Source organism: Oreochromis aureus, linkage group 11 (genome assembly GCF_013358895.1).
Source record: "Oreochromis aureus strain Israel breed Guangdong linkage group 11, ZZ_aureus, whole genome shotgun sequence".
Taxonomy (NCBI): Eukaryota; Metazoa; Chordata; class Actinopteri; order Cichliformes; family Cichlidae; genus Oreochromis; species Oreochromis aureus.
Window position 1 is genome coordinate 25,633,982 of NC_052952.1, and position 12,035 is coordinate 25,646,016.

A 12,035-nucleotide genomic window follows, 5' to 3' on the forward strand; every position below is an offset into this window, starting at 1 on the left:
AGCAGGCTAGCCGAGGGCCATCTTGCTGTGACATGGGTAAGTACTGGAGACGGAGCAGAACAGAATGGAGCAGACCAGGCCATGTAGTGGTGGAGAAAAAGACAGAGAGAGTCAACCCAGCGTGACTACCGTCTGCCTGAGTGGAGCAGCCTGCCTGCAATTAAGGTGGAATCAGGGAGAAATCTGCGCTGCCTTGATAATGAGCCTCGTCTGAATTATTAACGAGAGCTGTTCCCCCGGGACCCGGGCTCCCACTGAGCCCATCAACCCCCCTCCCCCCTCCCCCTCCCAACACACCCACATGCACACAGAGACACACAAACACGCACTCACACAAGGAGAAGAGCGAGAAACACACTCTGAAACATCCATATCCGCACACCACAACAATGACACATTGTGCACGCTGACACACATATGAGCAACAAGCATGCCGCTACACACGGAGAGCAAAATTTTTAGCACCACGAGGGCTCAAACATTTTTATTCACAAGCTGAAGTGATATCCAAAGCCATTTAATACATTTGTAATACAAACATTTCTCTAGGACATAATAACTCCATCCTCTAGCCATCAGATCAGACGTGACACACTTTTCTCTGTATTAGAATGATTTACTTTGACATAGCGGTTGAAAAATCCCAGAAATCTCAGATATTAGAAAAACTATTGTGTGAATCCTATCCATTCAGCCTATACTACTGAATCATGTACAACAACTATTTTCTAAACCACATCGGGGAGCACCATACTGAGGCATTTCATTTCAATCCCTGTTATTATACGATGAGTCACTTATTGTGTATTAGTCATTTTGGAAAGTGTTTATGGCCTTAAATGAAAAATGTTTCATTCTAAGAAGTTTATTCTAGGAGTAATAATACTATTAATTCCACCGACCTCCTTTTATTCTTGTTCAACAATCCCTCTAAACTAACAGACTGTAATGGTGAATATATTTTATTAACAAGACCACAAGTCACAGGGTTCCCTGTGTCAGTATAATGTGGTGGGAAGGTTAACTGAGCAGGAACATAGTGGCTTTTACTCACTTTTACTGAAATGTGGGCACTGTAGGTGTATGCTCGGGGACTCACTGTGTGCCCAGCAGCACTACCATGACATAGCTTCACTCTGTTCCCTTCCCCAATTTCAGTGCGGGTTCCATGGAAATAAAAAGAGATATGTCCTAATCACAAAGCACTGATGTAACACTCAAAGCCCCCCGCTCCCCATCAAATCTCCATGGCATCAACCTTACATGGCCTCAGAGAGAAACACACACCACATTCTGTCTGTGCAGCTGTGAACAGTTTGGCCAAAATATCCGCGGAGAGCTTACCAAACAGAGCCACGCCTTCCTTATGAGCCAATCACCACGAGTCAGACAGCTTTCAAAACAAATCAGACAGCAAAATGGAAGTACAGAAAGTAGCTTCCTCACTCGGGTCAGCCCCCTCCTCTCCCAAAAAAAAAAAAAAAAAAAAAAAAAAAAATGGTTCACCCCACCCAAGAACAGAGTGTTCCTCCATGGGTGGTTTGAGGAGGCACAAGTGTGTTGTGTGTTCCGTGCAAATGTGTGTTTCGTGCAAATGTGTACGCCTGAGGGAATGGTGGAAACCATCACCCTAAATAGTGCAACGGGAAAAGAATGACAATTTCTTTATGCTTCACTATGCGTATGGGGAAGAAAAGGGAACCGAGTATTTAATATTTTGAGAAATGTCACCAAAGAAGAAACGTACAAAAAAAAAAAAAGGCAAAAGCGTGGGTAATAGCCTTGGTATTAAAAAATGCTTCAACTGTTGAAGTTCAACTGAGAACGGCATCCAAATTAATTCAACCCTGTCGAATTGGGAACTTGACGGCCTCATCCTCCAAAAGACTCAGAAGCTGAGACGAGCTGTGCTGGGTAAAATCCAGCATTGTTATCCTATTATCTCTGAGATAATGTGAGATATGAGATTTCCCTTAGATAAGAGGAGGCATGCTGCTTAAGGCAGTCTAGATCACTGGTAGGAGACTGCTAAAGCTCAAAATCCTGACGCCATAGCTCCCTTGAGAAAGACTCCACACCTCAACTGGCATTCGTACCTAAAACCACTAATGAAGAAAGAATGCATAGAATGTATAATGAATAGATGGATAGACAGGCTAGAAGAGAAAGGCAGGTAGATAAAAGAGGTGATAACATGGGTGTCTGGTAGAAAGAGTGATAAGAGAAAGCAAAGTAATATCAAAGGCAAAATTATATTGTTTTTCATATTACTGTCTCCTGATTGCTGTCTCCCATATTTGAATGCGTGCCCATGCTTTGGTAATTTGCATGTACATTAATCATTTTCACTGAGAAATGAACTGCCACGGCTGCCTGAAGGCTGCAGGGGAAAATGCAGTGAGAATGGGCTTCTTGGCATCAGATACCAGGTTCAAGCTGAATATACTGCCTGAATGCAACCTGGCTCCGGGTGAAGGAGGCACGGGGAGATGTAAGGTGTTCATAATCCTACACCATAAATCTGTCCAGCATGCATCATATGCTCTCATTTTGTGAGTGTGTGTGTGCCTGAGTGTCTGTCGCACTCTCAAATTACTCTGCTCCCCTGAGCCAAGACAGAGGATAAAATATGAATCAGCTGAATTCTAGGATGGTTTCCAGTCTTCCCAGACTCTCCTCGGCCATCATCAGGCAATACAAGCGTACGCACATATAACAGACGTATGCACGCAACTCTACACACACACATTTGAAGTTTCAAGTCTTTCCATATTGTGCTTAAGAGTCTGTCACACATTCTCTGCCATACATTTGACATTCATATCCCTCATATTTGCCAAGTGTCGCTCAGCAGCTGCTAAAGCGTTTGTATTGTGACAGGATTACGAGAGTCTGTCTCTCTTTACCTATAAATCAATTAGATAAAGTGATATAGTCATACTCTGTTATAAATACTACTGTCTGTGGAGACAGGGGTTATGCGCCTTTACAGGAGATAAGATTATACATATACCTAGAGACATTTTTCCTTGCTTTCCTCTTCATTTCTCCATATGCCATTTGTCTTTCCTTTTTACTGCTGCAGTCACTTTTCTGTCACACCTCCTGCTTTTTTTCTTGAGAGCAATCTTTCAGGCAAACCATCGATGGTTTGACTGATTTTTTTTTTTTTCCTTTATCTTTTTTTTGTGTGTGTGTAGTGCATGAACTTTTGCCCTTGTGGCCCTGCACAGACCTCTACCTAAATACACTTTATAAATAACGGTCTAATTGCTTTGGATTAAAGTGTCTAAGTGACTGCTTTGCACCCTTGCCAACTTGCTGCACAATCCCCTGGTGTCTGGCCACTCCAAGTATGAGAAAATTTCCTGGCAGAGCACGCACGTTGAGGAAAAACTATATGTTTAAAGTAGGCGGAAAAAGAAAATTATTCCACATCAGTGCTTATTAGTTGCAATTACATACAGAAATAAAGCATACTTAACATACTTTAACATACTTAATACACCAAAAGCATTGCTGTATTATGGATTTGTGAATTCCATAACCACCCATGCTGGCTTATACAATAAAACAACACCCCAGAATCCAAATGGCATCTTCTAACACCCTTGATGTTAATGAACTTGTGGGAGCCTAGAGGGCAATCCCGACACCAAGTGGTACCCCGCCATTAGAGGCATTATGAAGTCAAGAGCAAGACTATATACCATTCACCGCAGTGACATGCTGTCAGACCAATCAGCGGCCCCAAGCACACACTCCAATAGAAGTAGACAGCCCCTCCCCCTGCGCTAGCCCCCACAACACTACCAACCCTGACGCTTTGTTGCAATTGACATGTGCTTCTCCCACGCACAAATGCAGAATGCATCCACATGCACTCACGGATGCTTGCACTCAGATGTAAGTAGCCTTGAATACATAAAGAACCCACATACATGGAGGAGATTCAGTATCAGTAACTAACATCAGTTCAAAATCCCATTAATTTCTGGGTTGGATCAGTTTATGTACAGAAAACTAGAAAATGAAAGCCAGTGAAGTTGCCTCTAATCTACAATGAACTTAGCGTAATAGGGTTCACAAGAACACAGTTCTATCCTCCCTCCACTAAGGAGCTGATTAGGAAGCCGTGACCTCAGAATACTGCAGCCTTCCTAGAAGTCAGAAGCCATTAGGTATTTATAGGAGCTTAATGGCACTGTCTAGGTGTACTGGCTGTCTACTACCAAGCATCAAGCCAGCATCACATCCTTTCCAATTGCAGTCACGGCAACACAATCTGCTCCATAAGATTTTTCTAGAACTGCTATGTTCAATAACAACAGTCTCGAGAGATTTCCTTGCCTTTAAGTTGGTCATCCCCCCAAACCATGACCACTCCTTTCAAGAAAACCAACCTCCACCTTTGAACTTCGCATTGAAACTGCAAACTTGTACCACTTAATTTCATTTGATTGCATCACCGTATTATTTTTGTTTTGTTTTCCCTGTTTCTCTGTCACAATAGAAAAAAAAGAGCGTTTTACATGAAAAGCTTTGCTCATACAATATTGTTGATTGGGATGAAAATGTCATGAATACTCCCAACTCACAAATGCTACTGTCAAATTTAATTGCTTGATGTGATTGTAAAATTATATGTATCAGAGTGCACCTGTTTTATGTACACGTACAGTAAGAGAGGAGGCAGATGGATTTGGGGTCCATGTGGCTTCATACTGACTTATTTATTATGGATTGGACATCCTGTGATTTCATATGCAACTCTTAAATATTGAGCCACAGCTACAACAAACTTGGAGATGAATGTTGTGTTGCATGTACACTACAGGTATGCTCCTGGGCGGCAGTATTCCACCAGCTGTTTGCTTGGTTCCTTTAGACGAGCTGCACATGTGACTTCTAAGTGTATGTTTATATTACCTCTCTGTCTCTGACCAAAACCAGGTCAGGCCTGTTACTGACATTATGGCTGCCTGCTGTAAACGACTTACCTAATCCCCCATCATTACCTGGAATGGGCCCCACGTCTCGCCTGTGGCCTGAAATAGCACAGGACCTCAGACTGCCACTGTCAACACCCTTAATTTGCAGTTTCATAAATAGCATAGTAGGGCTTTGGCGCGAAAGATAAAGAGGCCCTGTGGTTGCTGGTGTAAATGGAGAGCTAATGAAGAAGTCTACCTGAGGCCACACCTTTACAGTCAGTTCAGTTTAACAGGACAGGCTTAAGGTGCTACAGCTTTGGCCCCACCCCAAAAAAAAAAAAAAAAGAGAATCAGCTCTGGTGACAGACTATGTTATGCAACAGCAACTCAACAAGTTTTCACAAAAGGTTAATTCCTCAGAAAGATAAGACAAATGCAAGTTGAAGTCATGCCATTACTTTGATGTTTGATAATATGTCATGGTGTAAATGGCACACCTTGTGGATGAATAGAAATAATGTGAAAGTATTTAACGAGATAAATTTAGCACCGAGCATTAGGTTGGAAGAGAAGTGTGGTTGCTTAACATGAAGTTAATGTGAAAGATCTCTTATCTTATCTAATCATCTTGCTAACATACACATAACCTACAGACCCGGGAATGAGTAACATTCTAGTGACTAGCACTGCATCCACAAAAAGCCATCACACTCAGCCAGTCTTTTCTGTATTGACATGAAAATCAACTAACATCTAGTCTCAAAGCTCAGCTCTGCAAAGTTACACCATCAGGACAAGCACTGCTGCCCTGCTGATCCCTCTGCCCCCTCTCGCTGTCCTCAGCTGCCTATAATGAATAGAAACAAGATGAGGCTGGGAGCAGGGGCTGATAACATGGGCAGATGTCCAGGAGGTTACTCTAGGCTCTCAGCCAGACAGGCGGTGGTAGTGGACTGTGGTCAATTGTAGACGCCCCACTAAATATTTACATGGTGGTCAGTTGACCTGTGATCTCCTACAAGTGTCACTCCATTGATTCTTAGATATGTTTTAATCATAACTAAAAGATCCGGACTTTCTCTCTGCATGAAAATGCATGGGATAATTTTCTCTGTTTATCTATTATTAGCAGCATGTACTGAGACTCATCATGAACCGCTGTGGTCCTGTTCCCACTGAAGGGATTTTATGCGCTATTATGAACACTGCTGCCCATCATGACCAGGCTCTCTGCAGCTGGGATGAGAAAAGCCCCTTTTTTCTTTCCCCTCTCCCTCTCTCTCTCTCATTTTTTTTCATTTTTTTTATATAAAGACGTAACAAGTGATTCCACTCCACTCTATAACAATTTGCCTCAGTGATATATTAAAATGACTGACGGCAGTAATGAACTAAGACAAGATAACGCATGGCACCATTCATGCGTAACAGACGCGGAATCCCACGGTAACGTGTAAGTCACGCGGGGTGAAAGAATCATAATAGCTTAGTGAACAGGAATAATAATCGATATTATCACTGTGATTATCACAACCTTGTCACGCTGGCCCGGCTGCTTTATTTCTTACCTTCCAGCCAGCTGAGCTGTTACTGTCGCCCTTATCCTTGAAATAGGGCACATAACGGACCATCCAGTCGTATATCTGTGACAGTGTGAGTCTCTTTTCTGGGGTGCTCTCAATAGCGCGGGTAATGAGATCCGCGTAGGACTGGTTCCCCCACGCGTTTCGCCGCGAGGATTTGGCTTTGCGCAGGGGTCCGGTGACATCCAGAGCCGCGCCAGCCAAGCATGGGTGCGTCGCGCCTGTGGGTGCAGGGGCGCCGGCTGGATGCTTCAGCTCTCCCGGCGTTGCGCCCACGAGCCCCGCTCTGCAAGCGGGGATGTCTTCCGGTTCTACCTTGATGCTGGCCAGTGGAAGACCTACGTTCACCTCGTGTCCACCGGGGAAATCCTGTGGACAAGGCAGCGGCCAGGTGCATGAGCGAGGTCGGCTTTGAGGCTCGAAATCCGAATCAACCTGATGAGCGTCTAATTCGTCGTCCTCCATCATCAACATTTACCCTTCAGTTGAAAAAAGAATAAATCAAACGTAGAGCAAGGGTGGGGAAATACCTCCACGATTCACGTATCCCGCTGTCTTCAATATCGCTTCACGTAGGAATTTGCCTTGTAATATGGCTATTAAGCTCAGTCTGAATCAATAATGGGCAATTCAGCGGAGTAGAAGAATCATGATGAATGAAAGCAAAATCATAGCCTCGCGTGTAGAGATAGCAGAAGTAATAAAAGTAATAATAATTTCTTGTCCATTTTACCTGAAGTAAATTCTCTAATGGTGACTGAACTATTTATTTGGCAGTCCGCATCACCTTAAAACATTCAAACCCGTGTCAGTCATGGGGGCTTCTCAATCCAGTTGCAGCAACAGATGATCTTTCAGATAAGGAGAAAAGCAGCCGTCGATAAATCCGCCAGAAGACAACAGGAAGAAACGGGAAAGAGGGGGAAAATCACCAGGGCTGTGTAGAGAGCATCCACTGAGGCGATAATGCGTGATTACCGTGAATTATTAAATCTTCCAGTCTGCACGGATTAAGCTGGCAGCGCCACATTCAAGTCCATTCAGCCTGAACAGCACCCAACTGTCTGCAATTATAATGAAGAGGCGTGCGCTTGTGACGAATCGATAAATTCCCTGTCTGAAAAATATAAAGGAGGGAAAAATAGTCCGGCAATCAAATCTCGTATCCACTCGTCGGGATGATAAAATTGGCTTTTATCACACCTCCTCTTGCTCCCCTCGATCACCCCTTGCCTTTTCTCACTCACTCAGATCCCACACATGTTCTCATTTGCTTACAACTCGTTCCGTCGATGTGAACCGAGGATGACGCGCCGGCGCTGTATAGTAGAGATGCTGCCAATTGGAGTGCGCTCACGAAATCAATACTCTCCAAACATGATTACAGCGAAATCCCGAACTCTCTCTCTCCCTCTTTTCTCTGCTGCTCTCCCTCCTCTCTCCTGCGCCTCAGTTAGGCTACTAACGAAGGGGCCAAAACCCCCAAATTCTTAATCAAAACTCCGCATAATGATCTTTGTGGCGGAGCGTCACATGGCGCTCTGTGTGCCAGCCTCCGTGTCCACCCCTAATAAAACAAGACAATGTGTAACGCAGAGAAAGGAAAAAATTCCTGCACAATTGCGACATGGGTTTTTCTGTTAAAAAAAAAAAAAGTCTGAGCGTAACAAATTGTCGCGTGCACGGTGTGCAACGTCCAAATGCCCTTCAGGGAGAACTTACGGCGCCCGGCTCCGCTGATTATTTGCGGGCAATACCTCAGTGAGTGTAATTTTCTATGCCGATTAGACAGATTTAGTTCAGATTAACCGAGATTAGTTAACCCTAGATTTTAATCCGGGGAGTCGGGGAGGGGTGAATGGTGCTTCAGATGCCAGAATGAAATATATATATATATATATATATATATATATATATATATATATATATATATCTCCTCCATACTTCACAGAAATGAGGGTAAACAAAAGACTTACATATTATCATTTCAAAACGCATTTGCCTCAAAGACACTCTGCCCGGCGCATTGAGCTCCGGTCAGACCCGTGTGCGCAATTCTTCAGCTGCACTGACCGAGGGGTCGAGGTGGTGGGGGTCTCCGATCCTTTATCCTACCACCTTCTTCTAAGAGCTGACGGCTGGGCGGGGACAGAGTCACAGGTGCTTGAATCCGATTGGCCATCTCTCCTTATAAACACTAGGCTACCTGACCCTTTTACCTGTATCAATCTAAGAAAGAGTTGTGGAACTTACATGTTTACAGAAACACTGCCTGAGAGCTTTAGGCGCACTCACGCATGCTGTGTTGATGGTTGCTGTAGGGAGAGTATTACTTATTCACTTATTCATACTTTAAAACAGTCCTGCTTCTGCAGATTCTCACTTCCTGTAAAGAATAAAAAAATAAATAAATAAAAACTAATATTATTTAGAAGTGAGGCAGCCACTCCAAGCAAGCATTTTAACAGCTATAACCTGTGGGGGCTTTTTGCTGTCAATCCATTGCCATCAAAATATTCAAAAGAGGAAAAATGCATTTCACTACAATTATACATCATCTACAGACCCTTGGACCCAAATTTCGACGTGTGTATTCTAGTCACTACACTTTAGTTAAAATAAACACGCTCATTTTCAATGACACATCCATCATCAAAACAGCCCCTGTACAGAAAGGTGTCTCAAACTGTCTGAGGACTCCACCTTTTTCCTGCGTTCAACTGTGCATGGACAGAAGCAGTACTTAAAAGTTGCACAACAAGGCCACACTGTGCACTCAGACATGAGTGATGTTGAGAAATATGCGTCAAAAATAGCACGCTTTTAAATGTGGGAGGATGTGTCATATAGTGTGTCACGGAATGACAACGTTCAGCATCAGTACAATCACATGGTTAAAATGCCATGTTGCTAATAGTTTGTGTGTAATAAGCCTACAAACCCTATTCTGACTACAAATATAATTAATGGGTGATGGTTTATTGTATTTTGATTATTGCATGCCAAGAATTTCAATCAAACCAGAGTTGGAGCGAGTCAAGCCTCTCGTAGCCTCTAGTCTCCGAGACAAGGTTCTACTTGAGATGCTTCCCCTGGAACACTTATGAATGCCACAATTTTGGTGACACTCGAGAATACACAATGTGTCTTGATTACAAATGAAGCGAAAGAAAAGTGATTGTGACTATCAAAAAAAGGCAAATGATCAGATCCAGCAACCCACAGCAGGAGTGAGTCTCAAGAGAAAAAGGGAAAAGGGAAGAACTAAGAGTCAAAGACAAAGGCTCTGGCAGCACAAGTTTAAAAACTACAACTTCAGTCCCTTCCAGGCTGACGGCTAAGTTGTCCCCATACCAGACATACCAGAGGCAGCAAGGCTGGCTTAAAGCACTGGATGGCTGATCCTAGAACAGCATGTTCTGCACAGCAATAATCACCTCAGTCAGCCACAAGCAAGGCAGAGCACCACATGAACAACAAGTCAGAGCTTTGTGCCTGTTATTTTGCATGGTTAGAAACTGCTCTGGAATTTCTTTCAATAAGGAAAGGGACACTTTCTCCGCCCCCAACTCCCCAACTATTTCTTTAATACCTTTCCGTATTTCTTTGGCCCTGGCATTTTAGCCATCACTCACAACCTCGTGGTGTTGTGCAATTTATCCCTGCACCCCATTCTGCCCAGCACGGTTAGAAGTAGAGGAATCCAGAGAAGCCACAAGAACACCCTAGGGAGATCTATGTCTGTCTGGGAAAGCACCTCCTTTGGTTCTCCCTCCCCTCTCAGCAAATAACCCACACTCTCTAACAAGCATATGGGTTCCCAATGACACAGGAAGGAGAGGGCTCATATCCAAGTATTGGGAACATTTCTGAGTAGGCGACGCTGGATTTCACCCCTTCTTGGCTTTGACCCAAAGTAGGCTGACTTGAAGACTTCCTGCCCCGAGCCAGTGCCAGATTTCTGTGGCATCTTGGCGTCTTCACTGCCAACTATGAACAGAGGCAGCGAAGACAATTGGTGCCAAGAGTTTTAATTAAGACTGTGTTGTAAAGAGGAAAGTAAAGGCATGTGCAGGTAATGGCTTCCATCCCTGTTTCAGAGGGCTAACAGAATATGATTAACTAACACAATCTTAGCCTTAGCCAATTAATTATATTTAACCGTTAAAAACAGAGAACGACCAAACGGTCCAGAGAGGGAAATCAGCATGCACCGCTCTCATGCTCAAAGCTGAAGAGAGTGTAATTGTGTTATAATAAACTGATGCCAAAGATTATTAAAGGCTATGCTTGCACTAAATTAATAAACTGAAAATACAGGTTTCAGACAAAATGCACATGTACAACTAGAAGAATAAATTACCTTTTTCAGTTAGTGTCCACAGTAGAGTCAGTCATTTTAATGGAGGGGATCAATTATCACTTTGAAAATTAAATACTGTCAAACTTTGGTCTGTTGGTTAGAAACAAATAAGCAATAATGGCAAAACAATGTTCTTTGGAGAACTTCAATGAGACTTGTACTTTGTTTTCTTTTTGTTATTCTTTTCTGACATTTTACAGACAGGATGATCCATTAAAAGAAAACTGATATTCCTGGAGCTGGGAGTAAGCGATGAAAAAGAATATACCCTTCTCTGCGTCGTCAAATTGAAAAATTAATCGATGATGAAAGTATTTCAGGCTTCGGGCATTATGAAATAGTATTAACAACCCAACAATGAAAGTGAATAAGATTAATAATCATTCGAGTACTGCAACCTTAACCAGATTATGTTCTGAAAGGGTGTCGCTCTGGTCTCAGTTTCTTGAAATAAACCACAGAACAGATCATATTGCTTCCAGCAATGAGTTAAATCTCTTACTTGTGCAAGTCAGTGGCTGGCTACATCCAGAATAGCCAAGTAGGCTTGATGCCAAGACACTGATTAGCCTAACTATGCCTCTGTTCTCCAGGCAATGCAGTGCTGAGTGGAGGTGCAGTGGGAGTCTAGCTCATCACCAAAGAGCACTGTGCTAAACACAAGTTTAAGTGGAAGAAAGCCAGTAGACTGTAGTGTATCCATGCTGGACATATAAAGCCTTGGGCAAGGAGGCATCTGCCTCTTTAATACATAATTCACTCAGAGCTGAAACATCATGCTTTAGTCCTAAGGGCCGGCAGTCTGCTTCTGGTTGTTGGAACATAAAACTGTCTCCATCAGATAATCCAGTCTCACTGACAGGCAACTCCTGTGTACCAAGTAGCAGTTCAATTTAACTTTAACTTCAAAACAAGATTAGAAAACTACAAATTTTTAACATATTACTAAATATTCAAAGTTCGTTTTGTTTTGTTTTTCAACTTGCAACAAATCTATGTGGAAGAACTGCCATCTCACCTTTCCACTTCAGTGAGTTTGTCCTCATCAGCCATGATACGCAGGTAGGTCAACATGTAGAGACAGCCATCTGCCCTGGAGCTCTCCCCCTCAGACATGCACGCGGTCACTTTACATCTCAATCTCTGCAAATGCAT

General features: G+C 43.1%; 1 protein-coding gene across 1 annotated transcript in view; it reads right to left on the minus strand.

Annotated features, from left to right (window-relative positions):
- Positions 1-7,944, minus strand: part of LOC116313747 (forkhead box protein O1-B-like) — a 28,818-nt gene extending 20,874 nt beyond the window's left edge. Inside the window, exon 1 of the mRNA XM_031731526.2 lies at positions 6,503-7,944. Coding sequence (XP_031587386.1) covers positions 6,503-6,991 — 489 coding nt within the window. The 5' untranslated portion in view covers positions 6,992-7,944. The remainder of the gene's footprint in view (positions 1-6,502) is intronic.
- Positions 7,945-12,035: the final 4,091 nt, after the last annotated feature.